Below are 27,131 nucleotides of genomic sequence, written 5' to 3'. Positions count from 1 at the left end.
ACAATTATCACATTATCGCTTATATCAACACGATTTGGTGTGATTTGAGTGTGATATGGATGTGATAATCATGTGATTATCACACAATTATCACAAGGATTCCGCTCGGCTAGGGTTAACTTAGAAAATCGACTACCGATTTGGTGTGATATGGGTGTGATAATCATGTGATATCATTATCATAACAGCACTCGATTTGATCATCGTTTCGATCGGTTAGGGTTTGACAATCACACATTTATCATAACGATTACTCATGGTTTCGATAGGTTAAGATTAGACAATCACACATTTATCACAACGATTACGGGCGAAATCTACTAAACGATTTGGTGTGATATGAGTGTGATAATCATGTGATATCACTATTATAACATCACTTGCGCACTCAATTTGATCATGATTTCGATCGGTTARGGTTAGACAATCACACATTTATCACAACGATTACTCATGGTTTCGATAGGTTATGGTTACACTTGATTGATCATGGTTTTGATAGGTTATGGCTACACAATCACACAATTATCACACGGGAAGAGTAGATGGTGGAAACGAACGTGCAGGAAAAAAAGGGATAATTATAACTAATTAAAATAAAATAAAAATTATAAAAATTACTTAATTACATTACTGTCATTATTAATTTATTTATATTTAATATAAGTTAATTTATTAATCAAAAAAGTTTGAGGTTATTAATTGTTCTCGCGTTCTTGTAAATCACAGAGGTTCTCGTTTGAACCTCCACCTGTGTGCATGGAGGTTCAAACAAGAACACCTCCATTTTACAAGAACACGAGAACACCCTTATCACATGTGATAATATGCGTGAGGGACCCTGTGATGTGCAGACGACGTATACTACGACTTAGCCCGCACCAAATGTTGTTTGCGTCTATGATTTAGCATCACGTCTTGATGAATTATAGTATCATATCAACAACACCCTTATCATATGTGATGATACATTATACATGTGAGGGGACTTAGTGGTGTAAGAGCAACTTGGCCCGCAACCAAGATTGCATCTAAAATCTCCCGCGTCTCTGATTTATCATCACATGTGTATCATATCTTATGAAATAATAGTATCACATGTGATTGTCTATAATAAAAAAATATTCTTGCGTTCTCGTAAAATGAATACGTTCTTGTTTAACCCTTCTTTGTTGACTAGCAGGAGCACCAGATTGTAAAGAAAAAACAAATTCACTGCTTGTATTTAAACCACCATATATACCAACATTTTAAATATGTACACAAAGACCACAGAGAACGAATATAATCATGACCAACGACGTAAAAAACCAAACACCGTTTTTCGAACATATCGTTCTACGACTTGCCGGATTGCCTTAACAAAAGTTGTTTCACGTCCATGTACGCTTTCAGCTCCTCCAATGCATCAGACGTCGTTTTCACCCTAGAAGAGGCCATGCTGGACGAACCAACTTCAACAACCGCAGGATCTTGAATCTGATTGCACGAACTTTCAGGCCTCGAGGGCTTACACACGTTCTGTGATCGACTCAAGTCCTGTCGAAGAGGTGGTGCTTTCTTCAGCATCTGAACAAGAGCACCAACTGCAGCATCCTGTGATTTCCTTGGCGTAGATGGCCCTATGCGTTCATGTGGCGTGCCAAGATTTCCTGATCGATCAGATGAACCAGGTCTGGGAGACCACACCACAAGTCAAAATTACTGTATATAGTAACGAAACAATATGCACAGACAAAAACAAGTTTTCATGACCCAATACTGGTAACCAAACAAAACCCCGTATATCCCGCTCAGAGGTGGGATCTGAGAAGGGTGAGACGTACGCAAACTTGACCTCCACGCAAATAATAAAAAGGTTGTTTCCATGAAGACCCAGTGTGGAAAATAGAGTTGCATATAAATTTGCAGGAAAAGAACATATACAAGAAACACTTGAAAAGATAAACGCTGTATTTTGAAAAACAAGTTAGAAGTATGCAGCCACTTGTTGGCACATGGCAGTCAACAACAGACTCATCTGCAGTTGATCAGTGCAAAGAAGCAAATCAATTAAAGGATGCACTTTGTTTTTTCTACTCCATGGCTCTAAAATCTAAGGGGCCATTTACCAAACATTTACCCAGGGAGCGCTTACCGATAAATTTAACACTATCACTTACTTACCGGGTAAGATTTTTAGTCCACCAAAACGACATCCTATGCAACAATTTACCCGGTAATTGCTACCCATGGTAAGAGTCACCGCCTTCACTTACCGGGTAAATTCTAGGTCCTTGTCTTCGTTCTTATCGGGTAAGATTCTTGGTCCTTTCCATATTCATCCGGTAAGGCAATGTGACTTGGTAAGCACTTACCCGGATAAGCGTTTGGTGGCTGTCCCCTAAGTTTCTTTGGACGAGTGTGTGAGATCTCCATGTACCAGAAGGAGCTCAATCAAAAAGATTTGTGTCTAGTAGTTTCATGACTTTAAGAGCTGCCTAAGTAGCTTATCAGGTTAAAAAGAAACAGAAGAAGACAGTTCTATCAACAACTTTGCGAGACTTGCCACTTGATGTCAGCAAAAAATTGTGAAACCTATTAAGCCTTCTTGTTCTATAAACCTCTTGTAGTAGTTCAAGTACTATTCCAACAAGAAGATGTTCCATTTGCCATGGATAGGACATCATTAGTTCAACTGTTCATCCCCCATATGATTGTAAACCCTTAATCAGTTGCCAGAGTTATGAAGGGTGTGCCAAAAGATTTAAAGTTGTGACCCATGGTCACTCATCCACATGAAGAACCCAACAACAACAAGATGACTAACGTGTCCTGGTCCTTCACCTTCTACTCGTTGCAATATCAATACATCAAGCACAAGACAAGGATGCAGGAGGTTTGTTCACTCTGCATAAATGGTAATTCCGAGACAAAGATGGTGAATGAAATTATAACCACATCTCATGCCATATGATTTGGCATGGATGTCTCATGACAAATTCAGAGTTATAGGTTGACAAGCTGCGCTTGTTTATCTTCTCAACTTAAGGACAAGAAGTAACAATATGCATGAAATGTTACCACTGAAGCCTTTGTGGATGGACTCGGATACTGAACCTGCAAAGTGCAACACGACAGGCGTGCAAGCACTTGGAGATTCAATGTCTTCCTCCTTCAATTAGTATCCCGTTCCGTGCTCCTAACTAGCCGGACGCCCGGATCTGAGTTCTTTTCATTGAGAATATGACACAGAAGAAGGCTTAATCCTGGAAGTCATGAAAGCCTAATAATATTACTGATAACTTCCAACTCTATTAGAACAATTACTAGTATTTGCCTTTGTCATTGTTATATTTATATCAGGATAATATTAATATTTATCTATCATTTAATCTTACAATTTGTAACTTGTAAGATAAGTAATCATTTTGCCAGTCGATAACTAAACTTCAATATATTTCAGTTATACTGCCATGTTGTAGATGACATTGACTACTATTGATTTTTCTGTGAACTGTTGAGCATCTTCTTATTTCTTCCCCTTTTCCTACAAATTTTTCAACACTCACTCCTCTTTCGACCTTGATTCCCAAAAATATACATACATATAGATAAAATATATCTATAGGCACTCCAGTTATGTGCCAATGAACATGTAATCAATGAGATAAATGCGTAGACAAGTATACTGCTTCATATCCACCAAAAAAATGGAAACAAGACGCAAGTTATTAAATGGTTGTCGGTTTCCATGTTGGACAACCAAAAACCAGTCGGTCTTCACAGATTTAATTAGTGGCTTTAAAGAGAAGAGCTGCAACACAACTTTAATAACATTGATACTTGCACTAATCTCCACAATATTTTTCTGCATAGGCATCTCTTAGACAAAATAAAAGGCCAATGAGCTAAAGAACCATGTAAAACGTGTTCAACCAAAGTTAGTGCTATTCTTTTTTACTCAGGCAGTATCAAACATCAAATGAGATGCATAAAAACCTACATGCAGCATAGCTTTCTGAAATATCAAATAGCAGCTAATTCTTAATTCTGCCATTTCACTAGTTTTTCCATATGAAAAAAGAAGAGTAGAAAAGACATGCAAAATCATAATCAGAAATTGCAGAAATAAGTCGGCTGCAATATCACTGCATCAAATAAGAAGCTTCAGCCACGTTTCTGAACACAAATTTAGATTGCTGAAGAAAATTCATATAATTGTAAGGTTGCTTCAGCATGACCAGGAACACACCGATTTGTACTATAAAAGTATTGGCTTAGAGAACTCACAGTAACAGAGAACCATACACCTGGTAGATCCTTGTATAACAAGGAAAACAAAAGGCTTAATAAAGAATAAAGCCTAATTATCAGTTTTTTTTAGTAATTATTCTAACGACTTAAGCACCAGCATGAAACAAAGTAATCAGAATTAGCATATAGATATATACCAAGTTCCTGCAAATTCACTAGGGTAAATTTCAGTGCATATAGGGACCTGATCTGCTTTTCTCAGGTCGAGCAATCAGAGCTACAAGTTCCCAGATGGAAGATGTCAAACAGTCTCAGGATATACAGACTGTACTATGGTTAAAATTGTCTAGGGCAGGCTTTAAAAATGGATGGGTTAGGTATTTTTGTTCACTATTTAACCGGGGTGGTTAAGGCACATTTGTAAGACACAAGTCTTGGCACCGGTGAAGAGGGTCAAGAGCGTAACTGAGGGGGTTGAAAAGGAGGGGAAGGCCGAATAGAATGTCGGATGAACAACTGATATTGAACATGGCGACTTTAGGCATTTCCAGGAATTTGTGGAGCCATAGAATTTCGTAAGGACTTGTGGATACTATGGTTGGGAAGGAAGTGGGAAGTAGTAGCAGGTGGGTTGAGGGAGGGTTAGAGAACCCACAACAAGGTATCGAAGTCCTAGGATGATAGGTGGGGTAGTCAAGCGTAGCTTTTGTTTGAGTTGTCAGGAAGGGGTCCTTTGGCTCACTTAATGGTTAGGTTGTTTAGTCATTTTGCACTTCCCCTTTCACTTTTAACGCCGCTACTTCTTTTAATCTTATTTCAAGTTGTTTATGGTGCGTACTTGCTCTACTTTCCAAGACTTGCTTTCCCAAGTTTGTCTCAAGCTTTTCATCAACTATCAAAAACTTCTTTTATTGCATTTGTTAGTCTTACTCTTTGCATAACCTTCTTGCAAGCTGAGGGTCTTCACGAATTACAGAAACAACCTCTCTACTCCTTGGGCTGGAGGAAAGGTTGTGTACATCTTACCCTCCCCAGAGCCACTTCGTGTGGGATTTACTAGGTTCTTCTGGTTTGGTTTGGTTTGGTTTGGTTTGGTTTATTTTAAGATAAAGACAGAAAGTAAATACGATAAGCTCCACGAAGTATCTTTAATTCTCGCCGATTCTCAAATTGCCAAAATTTGATCAACTTCCTGACTCTTTAAATTCATACCAACCAATATGTTTCCAACATAATTATCAACATGCCATATGTATTGGAAGGAAGTGTCTTTTTAAATATAATACACCAATCGGTGGTCCCTTAATGATTTATAACTAACAGAGGCGATCTAGTCTACCTGCCAATAGCACAACAATAGCAAATTTCACGTTGTGAATTCACCTATCCAATGAAACTCCAGCGTCCATGAACAAGAAGCAACTCGATCTAATGAACCGATATTTCTGAAAAAACCTCCGCTGCCTATGAATAATACAGCTCCAGGAATAAAAGGAAGGGAAAAAAAAAAGGCAAGTCATCAATGTCCAAAAGTTGGAAGGAAATCATTCAGAAACAAGCCAACAAGAATTTCTTCAGCCCACACCTAAAAACCTTATTTTTTGCACCTTATTAGAAAAACTTACAATTAGTTTCCATTGACTCTTAGTCCCTTACTCCCTTATTTATAATACAATCTAAGCATGTATGCCAACGTGACTCAATCAACACTGATTTATAAAGTCGTTAGCCATTCATAAGGCTCTAAGAAGATAACCAGCTTTTTAAACAAAGGAGGAAGGGAGAAGCCAAAAATGAAAAGCTAAAAAGATGCAAATTGAACACATGAACACTAAGCTAACTGGAGCATTTCTAACCTGATGCCATTCATTACTGATCGACACTCAGTAATCAAATGCTAACAGAAAGAACCTTTCACCAAGAAAACAAAAGGTTTTAAAAATGTTCTTGAAGCCTGGTTCTTAGTGGACAACCCATATCTATATGACTATATATCAGGTTACCTATCATGTTCTGTTCATTTTCTCTCTAAATTCAAATGACAAATATAAGAAAAGAAGAAAATAGCAAATCAAAATGCATGCAATGCAGGGAAGCAATAATAAATCAAATACCACTACCAACAAAAAATGAGCATAACATGGGTACATCTAATAGGAATTAGTGCTGCTTCTAATGTGTGAAGACTTCATTCCTTTTTCCTCTTAGAATTTAAAAAAAACCACCCAAGTCTCCACTACTCATAAACTCATGTCTGGATGTGACCACATAATCCCATTCAGTGATCACCCACCTATCCCATTTTCCGCTTATTTTTCAAGTAACCTACATTAATGACTAAAACAGATAACAAGACAAGTTCACGAATCAACATAATATGGTGTTCAAGAAACAGGATCTAGTGTTATGTCTACATTACCTGCTACCAGGATCCATCATGTCATCATCATCCACCACAAAGGGACCTGAAAACTCAGAGTCATCAAAACTATCTTCAAACGATAGCCTAGAAGAAGATTTATGCGGGGAGCTGTTGCCTGAAATCTTCACACCAGATGGCCTTGCAATATCTTCCTCCCGGAGGGATAACAACTATAGCAAACGAAATAACTTATCAAGCCCTTTTGATATATGTTCTAATAACAACGTACTCTATCTATGAACATATTAAGAAAAGTAATGAACTATGCAACAAATTCCCCTCACTGTGTAAGCTCCTATATATATGGCCCATATAGTTCACTTTATATTACCTTCTGGTAACTTTTCTTTTCAACTCTGAAATAGAAGTGAAAGAAAAATTACCCAACTTTTAAACAAGGGAAATACTTGAGTTCTGGACATCCCAAAATAGAAAGTACAACCCATGACAAACAGACAAGTAGAAGTACATAAGAATTGAAGTATGGAAGTACCTTGCCAGCTGTTGTGGCACTCTGGAGTATACTTGAGCTTCTCTCCACTAAAGAAAGACTTGGTCTGGTAGCTCTAAGAGGAGGAGAAAACGGCAAACCAGTCTTGCTGGACGAAACAGGTGCATCCCCAAGCCTAGAAGTCGGTATATAAACCGGAGCACTATCAGACCGTAAGAGAACCTTCAACATATTACTTCCCGGAAGATACATGGGTGGCGATGGGGATGGAGATGGTGAAAAATTAGGAGAAGGCAAGTACTCATCATAACCCGTATCCTTGGTATGAACTTGAGCTGTTTCTAAAGGGTAACGTGAACTAGTAGGTGGACGATGGCTACCGAATTTAGAGTAAGAAGTACGAGACTCCGAGTAAGTGGGTGACGGAGATGGCAATGCTGAAGGTGGTGATGCTATACTTGTATCATAACTCCAACTATGGCGCCTTCCAAATGGAGAAGATGATGGAGAATACTGTGGCATTGGAACTGAAGGTAACCTCTTTAATGGATCTGCCAATGGACTACCCACATAATCTGGTATAAATTGTGGGGACATTGGGGTAGATGACTCAGAAGTGGCATCAGAAATTGAAGGAAGATATGATAATGAAATGCAAAGTTTACCACAAGATGTATCCACAGGAGCAAACATAAACTGCTGCATTTCAGCCTCATCTCTACGAAGGAGTGGCTCAACAGAAGAAGATACCCTATGAATAAGACTAAATGTCCGAATCTGCCCAGAAGAGTTTATCTCACGGAAAATCTTATAAGCAGGTAAAAGTCTAACAGTTACATATAAGGATCTTAAAAGCAAAATTGATTTCTTATATAATGCATGTGAACTGTTGGAGCTAGACCTCTTGCTCCCAGAACAAACTTCCTTACAACCCTTCTTGCTCTCATACTGCACAACCCATCTTTCGATAATCTTTTCACTGTTACCATCACACCCAAATTCATCAGAATCTGATTTCCATACAAATGGAAACCGCTCTTTTGACGACAAGTTTCGTTCGAGTGCCAATCTTGGAGAAGTACTCCCATAGTCCCAATTATGAGATCTCTGAACCAAAACCACATCCACCACCATTGGCTCAAGGTTACTCTGACGCCAGAAATCTATATTTTCAAGCGCTGCAGGGCAGTCTCGAAGCGTCAGATTAAACCACTTATCCCTGGGTCTCATACTGGAAGAAGACGAGGCAGAGGAAGAAGGGGAATGCATTATTTGATCCCCACTATAATTACGTGAAGACACGTAGGGACACCTGGATTCAAGTATTATATGCAAACTCTTGGCAAAGAATTCAGTGATTATCTGTTCCATCTTTGCAGGTTCCGAGTGTGGATTAACTGCCATGATCAAACTGGTTTTCTCCAAAACAGGAATTAAAAAATACCCAAAATCAGTCTTGTCTGTTGACCACCGGATTAAAAAAAATCCAATAAAACAGATTCAAGATAAAACGAACAGTAACAAAAATTGAAACAAAAGGTGATATCAAATGAATCGAACTAGGCAACGTTAGTATATTTATGATCAAACCACAGACATGTACAAAACAGTGAGAAGAACCCTAGATATAAAAAAACACTAGAGGCGCGAGTAAGGGTTTAGGCGAGTGGAAGTGGACATGGAAGTGGTCAGAGGATATGAAAGTGAGACGATTGAAGCATAAAGGGTTGAAACCATGGTGATCAGTGAGTGAATCTGCAGGATCCAACGAGTCATCGGAGGAAGAACAAGTCTCCATGGGAGCAAAGGAAGAAGATTGAATTTGAGGGGGTTGGGGTTGCGGGGTGTTGGAAGTTTGATGGGCCCACGTTTATCTGTAAATATGGAATACCAAGCATCCTATAATAACATCCCTAATCATTAATTACCTTTTCTTTTACTATTTTCTTTTATATTTACTTCTATTTTTGTCACATTAATTATAAATAATATTTTTTTCCGGTTTTGAAATTATAAGACGACGATTGTGGTTTGCAAAAACGTTTGGATCTGATCTTTTCTTATAACGGGCGTTAAAGAAATCCGGTTGAATGAGGGGTGTTTTTGTTATTTTTACCCAATCAAAAACCATAGGGATCAAAATCGTAAAATCGATTTTGATTTGTTAAAATACAAAAAAAATTGATAAAATGACGAAAATGCTCTTTATCTGAAGGAATTTTGTAAGGATCGTTGGAGGGAGGAACTAAATTCGGATGTTTTTATAAATCACGGGGTTTATCTTGTATTTTCGAGAATACAAGGACGAAAAGTGTTATTTTTGACAAAGCATAGGGACCAAATTTGTAGTTTACTGTTTATGTTACAACCATAGATGGTGCCTTGATTGGTTCAAGGATGGACTCCAAATATCAAAAGTATCTGGAGGTCTCATGTTCGAATCCAAGTAGAAATAAAAAAATCCCTTTATGGTCACTGAGGTTAAATGCGCTGACTTTGGGCCACCCACAAAGCGGGTGGTCACCCTGAGACTAGTAAGCTCGCACAAGTTGAATATCCAGGTTAACCAAAAAAAAAATCATGCATTAAAAATATAAAAAATAGATCTTGATGTTGATTGTGTTATTTGGTTAACCAAAAAATGTAATAATTATGTATGTTTAAAAGTGTGTGTCATTTCAATTGTGGACACTTATTTTGGAACAAAAAGAGCACAAGTATGCATTTACTCTACCATTTATCGAAATCGATATAAGTATGTTTTTGATGGCATATGTCGTTATATGGAACAATTTGGTCAGGTCAAATATTTATCGACCCCTTTTCACAATCACTGATGACGTTAGGTCTAGATAGACATTTCAATTCTTTCAAAGACCTAGTTGTTACACTTAGGGTTGTTGGTTTACTTCTTAATAGTTCCGTTAAGAGGCAACCTCTGAATCGTTAAGAGGTGAAACGTGTTTGGTAAGAAATTTTTTTTTTTGCCTCTTGATGGTTCTAAAACCCTTTGGACGATTTTATATAATGGGTCTTCTTTAACTATTCAGTGCCCTAATTTCAATGTAAATAATTCTCAAACAATTATATTTCATTTTGCACTATATAATGAGACCCTATTTATCATTCTGACCACTTAATCATTCAGCACCAAACCATTCAACAACTGTCAAACAGGCCCTTAAAACTTATGATTACACTACAAAATAAGATAACATAGATGCATGTGTTACAGCACAAAAAACTAAACCTGAACAATTAATAATTTTAATCCAAACAGTTAACAACCTGATTATCTGAACCTAATTACAAAGCAACAACAGAAAGCAACAGCTTATAAATAAATTTTAAATAATTCGATGACAATTAACTATTTTAGTTTGAAGAGAGTAACATAAAATAAATCTAGTTTACCTGTTCTACTTGTGGAGCTCGAACATGACGATCAAAAATACAGAATAAGAGATAAAAGATCTATTTAAATGAAATTATGGAATTGTTGGTCATCGAGAACCGAGTTCCAAGTATGCAGTTTTGTTACAATTTCGATTTTGTTTAAAACAACAGGATGGAAGGAGTATAAGTGTGCATTTACACAAACAGATAAAAAGACCTTAAACACATGTAAAATTACGTCCAAAAATATTGTTGATCTTATTCAAAATCTCACATTTAACATGTTAAGAAACGACCATGATGGATCTTTTACTCTCGCTCAAACTTCATGTTATTGGAAATCATCCCCAATTTTGGATACCAAAAAGGATCAGTGATGACTGAAAATAGTTAAATTCAAAATTCTAGACGTTTTTGTGAATGTTTAAATTGTTTTTATCGTAATATATTAATTTCGATACAGATAAGTAAAATGAATTTATGAGTATTTTATCGTTTTTTTATATAAATTAAAAAAGTTGTTTTTTTAAGATTATATTTGTGTGCGTTTATAGATGCGTAATCCATATAAAACACGTCCTTGAAGATATAATAAAATCCATCTCGACCCAAATGATCGAATTTAAGGATGTGTTTGACATCCAGACAGATAGAATAGAATAATACAAATGTTCAACGTTTGATAAGACAGTAATGGACAAGAAAAAACCGATAAAATGACCAATTTACACCTAATGAGTTGTTTATATCTTTTATATATTTTGATTAATTTATTAAATTATAACATTTTTATAACAAAATGTATCATTAGGAAGTTTTTATCAATGACACCAAAATAAAAGGTTTATTTAATTTTCAATTTTTATTTTATATATTATTTTATTATTAATAATATTTAATAAAATAAGTTAATCAAAATATAAAAACCAAGGTCGCCTCTGGTCATGGCCGACATGGGTCATCGCCCATGGCATCATCAGCTCAAGGGGCATTATCCTAGCCCAAGCCCGCTGCACTATAGTCCTTGGCTCCTTGGTCCAGATCCAGAGTCCAAACTCTCGTCTCTCCAGTCCATCCTCGTGACTTCCTCTTTCGGTCTTCCCTAATCGGCAACTTATCTCCAATACTCCAGACTCTAGTCCGGTGTCCGTCCTCGTCTTCCTCTTCCCTCCCAGCTCCCGTTCCGGCGCTCCGTCTTCCCCTTCCCTAATCGGCGCTCCCTCTCAGGTAGTCAGGTACTTCAAAACTTCCTTGGAACTTCGAATGTTTCTGGTTGAGTGGTTGTCTTTTGCAAAGTAATAGGCCAATAGCACAAACCTCATTACACTGTTGTTGAAGAACATGGTTTTAGAGAATAGAGAATTTGGAGAAAAAGATCCGGAGGACGAAGCTAACCTCTAGAACTTACCATTTCTGGTTGAACTATTATGCGAAGTAATGACTAATGACATGGTCTACGACATTTCTTGTGTAGTTTCCATACGCCCAAATCACTTCCATTATCCTTCTAGCATTAAAATCGATGTAAAACTATATCAGGTTAGTTGCTATCTGATAATTTGTTGTTTTAAATGTTTACGATACTACTTATTATTAAGCCTCCAAACTAGGTGGAAAAGGGTCTTTTTTCGGTCATTTGTACTTTCCCTAAAGAAGCAAAAAGGTAGAAGAAGCAAATAAAGTACGAAAAGTTGCAAGTCAGGGGCATTTTGAAGTTAGAGGTGTGCACTGAAATCAAGAATAGAAATCAACGGTCAAGTAAGTTTTTAATCCATGGTTCAGTAGTAAATTATGTTATAAAACTGTATAATAACGAAATGACATGAGACTATGATCTTAGAATACAAGAAATGATCAAAACGGAGTTGTGTACGTTCTCTTAGTGGATGGTGGATAGTGGAAGTGAAACAAAGAAGAAAACAAATTGATTGGTTGTTCAGTAAACCGACGCAATGATTGAGTGGTGTAAATGTCCTACGTATCTACATTCTTGATGATTCTAATAGAGAAGCTATGCATTCTGTTTGTATGTAGATATTAGAAAACGACGGTCAAGGTGGAATTTGGCATATCTCACTATCTAAACGAGACAAGAAGATCTCACAACGTTTAGCTTCAGATATACAGACTAGAATTTGGCATATCTTCATGATCCAACCATCGCTGAAACTGCCCTTCTTGCATACTGAATGGAATGTTAATAGATCTTCGAGTCTTTTGTTGTTCTTACTTTGGTAGGCAATCAATGATTCTGTTGGGGCACGGAAACATGTCGGATATGAAGATCAGACCCTGAATTAGAGTTTTCCTAATTTACATGATGATGTTTCCACTCTGACTGTCGTTAAGGTTAACCAATGTACGGTTGGTTATTCCATCAAATAAGTTGATCCACATATAGAAAACGCAAAGGATTCATGGATGAGTGACGTCGCAAAATAAGATTTCATTAGAAACATCATATAGGAGACGACTGCTAATTGGCTTGCACGTTTTGAGCATATATGATAGCATCTAAAGGAACCAATGTGTTCTTTGTTTTTTGAAGGCAGGGGCATATTTTTTACAATTCGCCCAGCCATCTAAAAACCATTGGACCCGTCATGAAAAAAACCATATAAAATTAACATTATAAGGACAAGATGTAAAAAGGGAGACGTAATTGATGTTTTAGAAGAGAAATTAAGTCTCTAAACTTTTATTTTAAATGAAAAAATCATTGAACTTTTTCAATTTGAATCATTAAGTTCCTAAACCTTTTTTTTGAATAAATAAACTATCGAATTTTTAAAAATTGGTTATAGACATACTTTTAACCCAAAAAATTTATCTGAAACAATCTAGAAAGGTTATAAAGTAAAAAAAAAAGCTAAGGGGTTGTTTGTTTACCTCTTAATAGTTCCATTAAAAGACAACCTCTGAATCGTTAAGAGCTGAATCTTGTTTGGCAAAAAAAAAAAGTCTATCTCTTAATGATTCTAAAACCATCTGAATGATTTTGCAAACAATTATATTTCATTTTGCATTATATCATGAGAGCTTCTTAATTATTCTACACCAAACCATTCAGCAATTGTCAAACAGCCCATAAATCAGTTTTACTTCAAACCCTACCCGTAGACAACCCTAGAGGAGGTAAAGGATGTAAAAGATACTTCTGAAAACTCTTTCGACAAAGTCCCAACAAGATACTTTCTTACAAAACAACGATTACAAGATATTCGATGCATAAATGTAAAGAGAGAAGGAGATAACGACACTGTTGTTTAGAGTGGTTCGTCAACTTGGCTAATCCACTTTTTTTAGACCTTTATCGAGACACCGATTTAGTATATGATGTGCTTTTTGCTAGAACACAAATCTTGATACAAAATATCAATTTTTATCTTGCTTTTGCTAAAGGAATGTATAGATCACTAATCACATTTCAAGGTCTAATAACTCTAAGTCAAAAGATGTCTTCTTTTTCAATATGTGTATTTGAGTATGTTGGCTCAAAAGTCAAAAACCCATGAAGAAAATGCAAAGGAGATACATTGGAGAAGTGGGGTGTGTTTGGTACGTACTACATAGAATGGAATTCGATGGAATTGAAATCCATCAAATGAATTTGACTTTAAAGGAATTAGAATGAAATCTGATGGAATTTGACCACATGTTTTGTTGGATGAAATTGTCAAGGAATTGGAATCTTTGGGATATCCAATGGAACAGTGAAATCTTTAATTCAACGAATCCAATGGAATTCAAAGGATTCTACTTCATCAATATGTGAACTAAACAAAGAAATTGAAATTTGGTCGAAGAAATTGGTCATATTTCAATTCCCTTGAAATCCTTTGAATTCAATAAACCAAACAGCCTCATAGATTTTATTAAAAGATTTGATTCGTGCTAGTTCTTGCTCTGTCATCTATCTCGACCAATTTCCCGAGGCGTTGGAAATCCATGGAAACATTCCTTCGCGTGTCGTAGCTTACGATTCGTGAAACATATTTTTCAAAATGAGCTTAGGCCTCCAAGAACCTAGTTTGACAATTTTGACACCATGGTAATTTATGCTCAAACTCGAACAATAGCTTCATGTATATCAACATTATTGTTGATTTTTAAAATCGGATATGGCCAAATAAATCTTTAACTATAGTTATAAAAATCAGTTTGTTTACTAAATTATCCAAGAAATTATTTATTTTCCGAGTGTTCTCCGTTTCAATCTCCATCTTCTTGATTGTTTTTTTTTTTCCCGATTCTCCATTTTTTTATATACACACTTCATTAAATTAATGTAAAAGAGGAAAAATAAAAACATATAAAAAAAGAGGGAGATTGATGACAGAGACCACAACAACGATTAAACGGTATGGAAATTGACAATGATAGAGTGACGAAGAGTAACAAGGGATAGCGATATCGTTGTGTGCAAAGGTTTAATTGTCGTAGGGTTTGGAAATAATAGAAATGATTCCAGTTTTGAACTACCGCAGATTTGTTTCATCGTTTTCAACTGAGCGGCAGACCCAACACGACTGATGACATATAAGCCGATGTTAATCACACTAGGAGTCTAATTTGGTAATGGCCAGTTCATTTTTCTAATTAATTTTAGGATCGCAACTTCCTGCGCAGTCCGTGCCAGTAGTGATATCCTAATTCGGCTACCTCTCTCACTCGTCAAGGCAGGACATTAGAAAGGTAAGCTATTGTCAAGAGAGACCAAGGAACGCTCTGCCCCTTCACTGCAAAAGGTTTCGTTATCAGAGTGCTTTTCATGGCCGTCTAAGTCAGAGCAATCAAGTTACCCGGAATTTTCACTATTATCAAGTATTTTTTATATTAATTATAAATATTAGGAATTTTCACTATTATCAAGTATTTTTTTATTAATTATAAATATTTTTTAATATTAAAAGAATATAGGTAACCAATTCTGAAAGTTTGATAGTTTATTTATTAAAAAAAATTATTCACAAATTTAATCAATCAAAATGTAAAAGTTTATTGGAATTTTCCAGAACTTTCCCCATATTTTCGCTATGTAATCCAATTACTTATGTCACACAAGTATCAAATAAAGTCGTCATAATTCAAACACTTGATTCAATATTTCACATAAACATTTTATAATATATGATCCTAAGGAAAACCAATTTCAGAATCATTATACATGCATGCAAAGTAGAAATGTAGATTGCAACCCAGTAACCAAAACTAATGAATTTGAGACCGAAATTGTCTGTCAACGTCATCAAGCCGCACCTTTGAACTTTGCATCATACTCGTATGGTTGCTGCAGGAGTCAAACAAAAAAACATCAGTCTCATTGAGACGAGAAAAACCGCCTATCGACATATGTTTTTGGCGGTGTTCTAAAAAACCCTGCTTAGGCCAGCTTAAGTGGTAAGCATCCTCCCAACACTCTCATTAGCAACTAATCTTTGAATCAAGTGTTCCACAATCAAATACCATGAAGTGTTCCTAAAGCTATATATATGACGTTTAAAGACCTATCCAACATCAGAGATTATACAAATACAATGTTCCTTGCACCCCTGATGTGTGTGTGTGTATGTATATGCAGGCACACACACATACATTCTGATCAACAATCTCCGAGGATTTATCGTCCTTTGAAGAAAATATATATATATATAGGGTTGGGTTCACGTGAGACCAGCCTGTTTTCGTCAGACCACTTTTTTACACTTGAAACTTCACAGCAAAACGCTGTAAAGGTAAAAAAAGCCGAACCTTCACAGCAAAAACAATGTGAATACCTTCACAACGTTTTGCTGTGAAGTTTCAAGTGTAAAAAAGTGCTCATGGGTCTCATGAAAACAGGCTGGTCTCACGTGATCCCAAGTCTATATATATATGTGTGTGTGTGTGTGTGTGTGTGTGCCATACATTCTGATCAACAATCTTTGAGGATATATCGTGCTTTGAAATCTAGACCAACAATATTTTTCAAGTATTATGGCAACCACTGGAGTATTTAAACAGGGGATGTGAAAGAGACCTGTACCTCGAGCACATATAAAGTGACTTACCAAGAAAATGGCTGATATTAATCTGCGGGCAAACCATCTCTTATGCATTGCCTGTTGAGCTCTTGCAGCTCCCTCCACACTTTCAAATCGCAGATACACATAACCGGCACTGTGCCTGTTCGCCAAACGGTTAATCGTACAGTGTATTAGTGTTGCACAGAGAGGCATGAAACAAGGCAGGTTCCACAACAAAGCAATAATAACAATTAATAAATGCCTCCAAACAAAATAAAAAATATTAATGCACAAAACGAGGACTGTACAAAATATGTGGGTTAGACCAGGGGTTCTACTAGGCATCTACAACGAAACAATTGAAGGGCTGCAATGGATAAAGATGGCGAGATACAATATAGTCGTCAAAATGGTATTTCAACATTGTGAACAGAAATGTTACAGAAGGGTAAGTTACTTCTATGTACCCATGTAGACAGTGTTCTATAAAAGCCCGCCTACAGCCGCTTAATCGACTGCCTAGGAGTTTCCACTTGCTCTGTTAGCAACAAATCATTGAATTAAGTATCTCAATAGTTCAAGCTGAGATCAACCGACTTCTCTAAACTTGCATTCATCAATCAACTTTGCTCGACTTAGAATGTTACAAATCTTACCGAGCAACCCTATCAATGAAACTACTAATTCAAATAGGTAATTACATCAATACAAAATAGCACCAAAACTCAAATTTTCATGTTCACATAAACTACACAAAATTATGTTTTATATATTTAAATGAATTTATGCTTTATTTTAAATGTCCCATGATCCCTGTTAGGTGCCGGAAGGTTATTTGACAGACACAGACCAACTCCAATTACCTCTTTCTAGGACGCTGGCAATTGACAAATAGCTAAAAGGCTATTTTATATAGATTGGATTTTACACATTAAAACTGAACCTTTTAATGGCCACTTAATCCCGCCTTAATGAATTAAGCGCCACCCAGTTTGGTAGAACACCTAGTGTTTTTTTAACACTGCTTGTATATACCATACACATTCACAAACTCAGCATTATCAAGTTGTTTTCTGATCATCACTCATCACCCCTACCCAAAAAAGAAAGAGCCAAGGGATGCACAACATATAATAGGATTTCTTTTACTAAAAACAAAAATAAGTTGAAACTCAGAGTTGAACCACTCGTTGTATCAGATGGCACTTCCATCCATAACTATACTTGTTTAACAATGATCATTTGAACGAATATTTTTGTTGTTGGCCTCACGTTCTCCCCAAATATCTATTTAGTTTTTTGCTGACTATTTCCACTATCATGTGAAAGAACTTCATGGAACACTCTACTGTGATGTAATTCATCTCTATCATCAACAAACAAAAAAAAGCATCATATAACCATTGGATTGAGCACATGTGTAGTTCGGTGACTAACAAGACTTCCTCATGCAAAATCAAAACCAAGATAACAACGGTATCTTAAAAAGCATCATGAAAACACATACTTGTCAACATGGATATGCTTCACTCTACCATAGTTGGAACACTCTTCTTGCACATCATCTTTTATATCCAAATCAAATTCTGGGTCAACCTGCAAAATATACCTGAAGTTAAACTGCTTCAACAGTAGAAGATGCTGAATTTAACAACCAAGGAAAATGCAAACCTCGCTAGAGGGATCAAACATATTCTTCAGTAGTAGACACTCGCTGGGGTTCCCAACAGGCTCTGAAGCAATGGATGAAACCATTTGGGCCAAACCTGGAACCGGAACTGTGGATGGGCCATTAATCGGTAAAGCACTGGCTTGAATTGGAGCAGATCCATTAACTAGAGGTGCTGCAACTCCAAGCGCTCCAGGAACGCTGCAAGCATAATATTATCATCAAAGATTGTGTAAAAGTAATGTTGCAATGTAATGAAATGAGCATCCCATGAACATACCTAGATGCAATACCACTGCGATCAAGTTTTGCCATAAGCATTGCTCTTGATTGAGCATTTAAAGCCTGTAGAGAAAAAACATACAATTATCATCTGTTATCAAAGGATCGGCATGTTCACTTCATCGATAACATGGCCACAAGGAGTGAGACAGAGTTGACAAAACAAGAATAACCAAAAATTGGAAAGATCACGTAAACTCCCTCAAACCATAAGACTGTTCAGCAAACTTGACAATTGTTCATGGTAACTCACAGACCCACTTAATCAGAGATATGAATTCAAACAAGAGAAGTTTGACCATTCGTTCAACCGTCAGATTGTTTTGTATGTTAGCTTTGAGCATGTGCTATATAAACGCAAACACACAAGAATTTAAGAATTAGGTGATAAAGCCAATAGAAGAACTTCAGAACACAAGTTAGAAGAAACGGAAAATAAGACATCTAAACTGACAAATCTGAGTTTGAGACCATGGTAGTAAATATAAACAAATATGGGAGAATCATGGTATTCTCACAGTTCAGAATACAAAAATAACATTAGATTTCATTAGTAACAATCTCAAATGAAATATGCATCATTAGTTCGCTTTATACCAGAAGTATATTTTAGCACTTAAGAAGTAAAAACTGAAAATAAGATACCAAGTACAAGGATTACATATATTCAAAATTTTCTTTTAAAAAAACAAGCAACCCAAAATTCTTAGTATCGGAAAGATCTCCACTAAACCATAGACCACATCCACCAAACAGATTGAGGGGATGAGCAATATCTTAACAAAGTCAACCCTAAAAAATGACCAGGTACCTGGCTCTCTTGCTTTTGCTTCACCTTCCTCTTCCTCATCTCTCCTATTTCTTGAATCCAGGCCTGTTCACTGATGAAACATGAGGCCACAAACAGTTGTGTGAGCCATCATGTGTCATATCTCATAATGGTGCATATGGCATTTGCCATTCTTGTCATCTATGCCACTACTTATGGTGAGGCGCCAGACGGCCAGACCTAAGTTCCCCTACACCTTGACTGGCAACCATCTCATATCAAGAGAGAGAGAGAGAGCCTAGATGAGTTTTCCACTTGTACATCTCACATGAACTGCCAAATTCCTCAATTCAGCATCCAATTAATCATGGTGGATTTGCGTCCTCTTAAGACTTAACTTCAACTGAACCTACTTCTTTATAGCAAGACGCTCTATTGATCAAACCATTGGTCTCCCATTGGTCAATCCGCATCTTATTCTAGATACAACCAGATCATAATGAAATGGTTCTTGGATCAACCAACCTTTAAAGATGGTAGTTTGGAGCAGCTTTATGCTCAATACAGAAGAACTTTGACAAAAATTCCTCTCATAAAACAGTACAGTGACCTCAGAGTTGCAGGTTTCGTTATGTTGACCCCAAAATTATCAATGTAGCCAATTCCATCTGATGTAACAATAAGTGCTGACCAATTGGTTATGGAAATAGATTCAAAATTTGGAAAGCAGTTAATGCAACGTATGGCATTAGTTCCATAATGTAACGATGAAAAATATCAAACACACACACAAATATATATCAAGCAGATGGACTTACCAAACCTCCCCCATCGTCATCATCAAAGTCTGCTGCTTTAGCTCCTGAGTCTTGTGCGCCAACATGATCCGTAACTGAAGATACCTACACAACAAACAAAAATTTGAAGCATGGGCCCTCAGAAATAAAATGCATGGCTTGAAGATATGTCATCAGGTCAAACTTTAATAAAAAGCAGTCACATAAGAACACACCAACACCACAAGCACAAAAATTCACCTTAATTGTCCGCCCAGCTATCTCAAGCTTCCCATTTAAGCTTTGTGCTGCCTTTGCATGCTCAAGTTGAGAAAACTATTATAAATGGGAAATGGGTTATTTATTCATCTTGACGTATAAGACAACCAGTAAAAAATAGTTGAAATTGAAGCACTGACTTGAACAAACCCAAAACCTTTACAGTGTCCTGTTTCAGGATCTGTTGGCAGTTGCACTAGCTCCACGGGACCAAAGGCTTCAAATATCTGTAAATCATCAAAAGCATAAAGAAGATGACAAGAGTGCATAAGCAATCAAAGAATAGAATATTAAAGCATGTTTTACACCTTCCCAGATTCAAAATGCATATTCTGCATGACTCCGTGAGATATGCAGAAGGTTAGAGGCATTATACTAGGTATATGAAAGGCTTGTACAGTTTCATATAACTTAGTGGGCTTGCATCTCCTATCAAGTAAAAACTACCCCAAGATGTACTTGAACATATCTGTCATGTTGGTCTGGAATCTGGATTAGTAGATTTGTTAAGTTTAAAATAGCCAAGTTGGTTCCCTTGAGGTAGAATTTMCACATCTTCATTCAAGAATAACAAAGCCACTATTAAACCAATGGTTTCCATCATATYAATTGAATCACATCTAAAACAGAAAAATTAAAATCTCTCAAAAATCTAAGGAAAAAGATAGCATGAACTTCAACAGAAGGAGAAAAAAAAACACATCATCAAAATGATTGAAATCTATTTTCACAAAACTATTCCATTCGCCATGGAACAAGGCACATACACCAAATGTAAGAACTTGTTTTCCAATAAAACTAGTACATCAACTTAAACAATAAACCATAGGTCAATAGCTGAAGCTTATGAATTTTATCAGCAAGCATTAACCATATAAATTGCCTAGAAACCTCACCTGCTTGAGTTGCAATTCAGTCATGTTGAAGTGCAAATTTCCCACATAAAGCTTCCGATCAACTGCACCATAGGGTCCTGCAATACCACCTGCTCCACCAGTTGAAGCATTAGAYTGCACAAGGTTCTTTTCAGCCTCCGAAGGTTTGACCATTACAGGTTGTCCAAGAAGTAGATGACCAGAGAGGGCAATTGCCATTGGAACAGACATTGCATCATAAAATTCGATATACCTGCAGTTATTGGTTCAGAACAGAAACTAAATTACAGAGTGCTAAAGACTCAACCATAACCAACTTTATGTGGGAGAAACTTAGCGGAAGAGTCTTTTCACACACAAACATGAATAACTAAATAATACCATTCCATATTATGTATTCTCTCAAAACAGATTACATTGATAACATTCATTAGTTAAAAGGAAATATTGAACAATGACTAATGACATTAATAGATAGACAGAGTTATTCAGTCAAAGTAAATAAGGCCCAAGTTAAAATGTCATTTCTGAGTATTATGTTCCACATAGACCTAGCTGTCTAGACATGCGCAAGGCACCATGACTCCATGAACTGGAAAGAGTTAAAAACAATACCATGAGAAGCAATGTGCGATGCAGAAAAACTAAGGCATAAAAGTTGAGGGGGAAAAGATGGAACCAAGGGTTACGACAAAACTTTCCTATCAATGTGTGAACCTCAAGAATAAGGCTCCTGCCTTTTTCACGAGACAACATGCACAGTGCATAATAGAAGCAGGCATGGTTCAACTCTGCCATGTGAATATTCTTGGTTAGGGGCATTTAGGTGTGGCTTAACCAACAAAATACAGTAGATATATCAGTTCTCTAAGTCATCTCATTGCATGGCCAACTGAGATTCATGAAGCGACAGCTCTACATGACGATAGCAATAATTTACTGCTACCTTCTGCGGCCTTTCATGTAATTTCATCACCATCTCCAGCATCTTCCCTTTCCCTTTACGTTCCATTAAATTTCTATGCCTGGTAAGTCGGGTGTTCTTTCACCTCTATTAAGGTATGCAACACTACATTGTCTTTTATATTTTGGCCTTCCATTGCTTTTTGTAGAAACCAATACTTTTCGGAAAATGCATATACAAGTAAAGCACTTAAACTACCTACTAGGTCTGGTGCAATGGGTTTAAACGGTGTCAATTTATGAACTTATTAAGAAAATCCATAGAGGTATGTCCCTTTTTGAGTAGTTTTAAGCTTGTAAACCTTTCCAAGTTCTACAACAAGAAGTGGACGCAGAATGACCATATAATGAGTTCGCAAGATGAACATTTGCTAGTACAACCACAATTTAACACATTATAAAGTTAAGCAACTGCATAAACCCTACCAGGTTACCTACGTATAAGCATAAATTTAGTTACATGAACCATTGTGTCAGCAGGGAGCGTCCATCATTCACAACCACCCCATAGGATAGTTATGAGTTATGACCAAAAACAAAGAAACAACCTGCCCACAGAAGTTCAAATGCCTAGCTCCTACAGCCACTTGCGGTACTGAAAAGAAACAAGCCAAATGCTTCTCAAAAAAGACTAATTTCAAACACGTAAAAAGTACTTGTAGAAGTATAACCAAAGACTAACAATTGAGTCACCAAATGCGCCAAAAAACTTTGCATATTCAGCCCACCAAAACATGGAAGAACAAAAATAAATGGCCGAAACTCTAGAGCATCTTATCTACCATGAAAATGAGAAAAGAAGTGCAAAATATAACAAATCTTTCATCCATCACAGACTGTCAAGAACCCTTAATTGTGATGCACATTGAGATTTAAATATCACGAGCTCAACCTATTCTAGAAACAAAATACAACTTATCATCAGGAATAAAGACAGAATATAACAGAGGCACCCACCCAACTCCTTTTGACCTTCGTGAATTCCGATCCATGATCAGTCGCACATCTCTCACCTGCAGATGAAGTGATAAAAGAACTACATTTAGAACATAACATAGTTCCAGGACATATTAATCATGCTATACCATCATGGACGCCATGATATATATTTACCACACTGGAGGTGCTCACAAGATCATCAACTAACATGTCCACAAAAATTCACTCACCCCACTATAATAGAAGGTTGGGAAAGAAAGTCAATATACTAGTTGAACTGAAGGCAGAGGAGCATTTACTGCAACAGGAAGGAGATGTATCTTAATAACAAGTAATCATGGCGTGTAAAGCAGTGTGCAAATAACAATCATAAATTAGAACTAAAATCATAACCTACAATCATAAATTAAGAGCAACATGCCACCTGGTGGATATAAGTTGACCTTGCTCTATATGTGAACCCCATTTGGAAACTAAAATAATGATACTCAGTGTAGCAGGAAACATATACAAGCGTTTGATTCTCAACAGAGTAGCCAAGACATTGCCAATTACCTTTCCTGCTTTTGAGAAGAACTCATAAACATCCCATTCAGTTGCCTTCAGCGGCATCTGCAAACAACAGATTCACACCAAATCAAGTGGTTAATATTACTTTTAAGAAACAAAATAGCAACAAAAAGAGCCTAAAGACAATGAGAAGACACGAGCAAAATATAAAATTCCTCCAATAGCATAAACATTAGATATAATCCATATACCTGGTAAGCAAAAACAGTCCTTTGATCCCTTTCTGGATCAGCTTCAGGCTCAACCACTTCTTTTTTATCTTTCAATCTCCTGCCAAGTGAACAACTTACAGAAAAATAAGTAGAATATCAAGGGTATACACTGATCAATACTGTGTGGTTACCTTTTTCGGAAATATTAAAAGTGCACAATATGTTTGTAAAGAGAATAGCACTTTCCCAGTCAATTAAAAAACAGCATGTGAACTTGAATACCTTAACTGGGAATGCAAACCAAACCTAATTATTCTTCTTTCAACGCTTTTTTAACATCACCATAATGGTTCATAAAACATAGCTCTCATATGACCTATTATGTTTATTAGTGTTTTGAGAAATGCTCGATTCATCGTGTCAAAAACCCTGTAAGTCTCCTTGTATTCTTGCAATGTATTAAATGTAACTAACATATATAAAGGTGCAACAAGACCAAGAAAGCATCAAGAGTATCTCACCTAGGAGAAAAGTCATTAATATCATTTTCAATATGATTATGTATACAGATGCATGCATCATATATGGAACTACAAGACAGAATCATTCATCTCAAAGACTGTATGGAACTACAAGACAGAATCATTCATCTCAAAGACTGTAAGGTGACTAGTTACATCACTTGATCCAAATCCAATATTCCAAGATATAAAATGAAAATTGGCCAAAAAACATATCAATCTATTATCAACAAAAGACCTAGTACTAATTCACATGAGAATAAGATCACAACAGATTATTGTGTGTCATTCTGTAACAATGAGCATTATCATTGTCATTCCAACTTATATACACCTAACTACCTAAGAAGATTAGAAGTGTGTTGTTTATAATCTATTGCATCATGGTGTTCCATCTCAAAACCAAATTGTTCAAGAAAAGATTCATAAGGCTCCTATAAATTGGTTTTAAAATTTCTTCCAGCTGTCAATTTTAAATCCGAAAAAACATCCAATATATCATGGATTTAACAGTAAAAACATGTAGACATAATATTTCAGTAATAATATCCTCTTGCATCAACTTCAATATCAGTATAGATATTTGTCTTGGTCTGAGTGGACGGAAGAGTAATACATATCTGCAAGATGCAGCACATGATTAGATTTGTAAAATGGCCTTTCACATTCTTATGTATAGTACTTAGTTAAGCTAACCTAATCTTTAGCTCATGTTTTCTACAATGCTTTGATTTCTTGAGGCAATTAAATAGTACTTCAACACTTTGCAGAACAGTATAATCTGGTACTGGACAACTCCAACAGCTTGATATTGCATATTTTTTTCCATGGTTCACTGCAAGGAACTTAAATATGGAGTTAAAGTAAAAACGTCTTCGCAGTGAACAAAAACTTCATAGACTGAGACAGCACCATATGCGTTGCCAACCTAAAAATCCAATACATCATTCGTTAACATCTCGGGCCACAAGTAACCTTAATGCCATTTATCTACAAAATAGTTGAAGATTGAACTCAAGCCAAATCTTAGAGGTCAAATATAAAATAAAGAACCAAACAGACCTTATGAAACTCAATTTGTGGGAAAGCACTTTCTTCAGTGAAGCCGTGAAGAAGTTTCCGCATTGTTAGCTCATTAGTATGTGCAAATACTCCATCTACGATTTCAACCCAAGTTAGAAGCTACATACTTGGCTTGTTAAGTAGCTAAACTACATAGTTTTTACACAGCCTCTTATTTTCTATAAAGTGGGGAATTTTCCATTTAGCTTTCTCCCATGAACAACAGACACTCATCACTCCATCATAAATGGAACACAAGGAAAGAAGAACAAGAGCAATTTAGGCTTGAGAAAGTAAAAGATCCATTCAACTAATTAATAATACTTGTTTCAACAGGTTGAGGTTTTTAAATCTCAATCTAGAACCAGGTGGGATCAGGCATTCATGCATCACCGTTCAATTAATAAGCCTTACTCTTGAGGTCTCAAAACAACCAAATTCATTGAGTTGGACTCGATTAAGCTAAATGCAGGGAGATAGTTTATGCAATTGTATATTGAAAATCAAACCCATCGTCCCGACTCCCAACCATCAACTGGGAAGCCAATCTGCATAAAACAATACTAGAAAATTGCATTATAAGAAACAAAATCAGTTTAAGGAACGACTTCTTCACCTGCTCTCCCTTGATTCGAGTTCTCTTTCTTTTTCTCTCAGCAATTCCTTCTCACGTTCACGTTCACGCTCAATCCTGGAGTGACTGCGGCTCCTCCTTGACCTTTCTCTTTCCTTCTCCCTTTCTCTCTCCCTTTCCCTCTCCCTCTTCTCCCTTTCTCTATCCTTGTCCTTCTCCCTATCCTTATTTTTGTCCCTCCTCTCTCTTTCCCTATCTTTATCCTTCTCCCTGTCCCTCGAACTCCTCTCTCTGTCTCGATCCCTCTCTCCATCTCTACTGCTTCTCCGCCGATCCCTTTCTCTTTCTCTATCCACCTCATCTCTACCACTACTTCTGTGACGCTCCGACCTGGAAGACCTCTCTTCACGGTCACGCTCTCTGTCTCTCCTACTCCCACCGTTCTCTTCCACCCCTTTGCTTTTCTTACTCTTCCGCTCTTCTTCCACAATTCCTTCATCTTCCCCATCGTCTTCCTCTCTCTCCCTCCGCCTGTAACCCTTCTCGTTCTTCTCGGCACCGCCGTCTTTGGTCTTGGAAGAAGAACCATTCCGGTTACCAGGCTCATCGACGGTCTTCTCCAAGTACTCATACTCATCGAAGTCCATGAGATCACTTCCCCAAGTCCAAATTAGGGTTTGAAGGATTGAATTTGATAGCCGAAGTTCCCGTGGATTCTTCGTCAGAGACGATGGAGGGTGAGTGCGAAACCTAAAATTAGGGCTTCTTTTGTTGGGAGTAGAATACCCGAAAGCATTTCAATTGAACTTATATATTTTTTAAGTATTTTTTTAAGAGTAAATTATTTCGTCCCATTCCCATATATGGTATTCACTGATTTTTCATTTTTTCCCCTCAACTTTAGAAGTTATCAATAATTCCCTTATTGTTTTCAAATTTAGTAACTAGGCCTAACGACGGTTAAAGAATAAGTGATCCCACATCACAAGTTACCAAAAACGATTTTCTATCACCAAATTATACCTCATACTTCTTTTGATTTAGCAAACCCGTTATTTATTTTAATTACACAAGGTTTTATTTTTGTAATTGTCATGGTGTCACCTCATCACCCCAATATTTTACTTATATATATATATATATATATATATATATATATATAATTTTGCATTATAATTTATACCATTTGG

The 27,131-nt window shown here is 36.6% G+C and overlaps 2 protein-coding genes across 7 annotated transcripts; both read right to left on the bottom strand.

The window, feature by feature from the left end:
* Nucleotides 1-1,193: 1,193 nt before the first annotated feature.
* On the bottom strand, nucleotides 1,194-8,927 carry LOC112499702 (autophagy-related protein 13b). 3 transcript variants are annotated; one of them, XM_025103041.1, is made up of 4 exons: nucleotides 7,152-8,927; nucleotides 6,774-6,828; nucleotides 6,656-6,701; nucleotides 1,194-1,675 (listed from the first exon to the last, which is right to left on the bottom strand). In XM_025103041.1, exons 1-4 carry the CDS (start codon nucleotides 8,511-8,513, stop codon nucleotides 1,339-1,341), a joined length of 1,800 nt encoding a protein of 599 aa, XP_024958809.1. In that variant the 5' UTR covers nucleotides 8,514-8,927; the 3' UTR covers nucleotides 1,194-1,338. The 3 variants fall into 3 exon arrangements, with proteins under 3 accessions (XP_024958809.1, XP_024958816.1, XP_024958800.1); XM_025103048.1 differs by having other exon boundaries at nucleotides 6,656-6,828; nucleotides 7,152-7,684; nucleotides 7,775-8,927; XM_025103032.1 differs by having other exon boundaries at nucleotides 6,656-6,828.
* Nucleotides 8,928-15,568: 6,641 nt separating this feature from the next.
* Nucleotides 15,569-26,724, bottom strand: LOC112508724 (RNA-binding protein 39). 4 transcript variants are annotated; one of them, XM_025113455.1, is made up of 14 exons: nucleotides 25,368-25,956; nucleotides 25,061-25,233; nucleotides 23,824-23,902; nucleotides 23,618-23,674; nucleotides 23,081-23,136; nucleotides 21,182-21,413; nucleotides 20,426-20,512; nucleotides 20,268-20,342; nucleotides 20,049-20,132; nucleotides 18,460-18,524; nucleotides 18,182-18,380; nucleotides 18,018-18,106; nucleotides 16,556-16,670; nucleotides 15,569-15,795 (listed from the first exon to the last, which is right to left on the bottom strand). In XM_025113455.1, the coding sequence occupies exons 2-14, from the start codon at nucleotides 25,132-25,134 to the stop codon at nucleotides 15,754-15,756; spliced, it is 1,254 nt and encodes a 417-aa protein (XP_024969223.1). In that variant the 5' UTR covers nucleotides 25,135-25,233; nucleotides 25,368-25,956; the 3' UTR covers nucleotides 15,569-15,753. The 4 variants fall into 4 exon arrangements, with proteins under 4 accessions (XP_024969223.1, XP_024969232.1, XP_024969205.1 ...); XM_025113464.1 differs by having other exon boundaries at nucleotides 25,061-25,140; XM_025113437.1 differs by lacking the exons at nucleotides 25,061-25,233; nucleotides 25,368-25,956 and adding an exon at nucleotides 25,984-26,724.
* Between the last annotated feature and the right edge of the window lie 407 nt (nucleotides 26,725-27,131).

This window comes from Cynara cardunculus (genome assembly GCF_001531365.2).
Source record: "Cynara cardunculus var. scolymus isolate 2C chromosome LG 1, CcrdV1, whole genome shotgun sequence".
NCBI classification, from domain to species: domain Eukaryota; kingdom Viridiplantae; phylum Streptophyta; class Magnoliopsida; order Asterales; family Asteraceae; genus Cynara; species Cynara cardunculus.
Note: the sequence above shows the minus strand (reverse complement) of the source record. Positions and strands in the feature narration are given on the sequence as shown.

Excerpts from the sequence above, each read along its gene's own strand:
- LOC112499702 (XM_025103032.1), bottom strand. The coding sequence starts at position 8,513 with ATGGCAGTTAATCCACACTCGGAACCTGCAAAGATGGAACAGATAATC. Across the intron at positions 6,829-7,151 it reads GTGCCACAACAGCTGGCAAG|TTGTTATCCCTCCGGGAGGA; the intron begins GTACTTCCATAC and ends CGTTTGCTATAG. Across the intron at positions 1,676-6,655 it reads ATGATGGATCCTGGTAGCAG|ACCTGGTTCATCTGATCGAT; the intron begins GTAATGTAGACA and ends GTGGTCTCCCAG.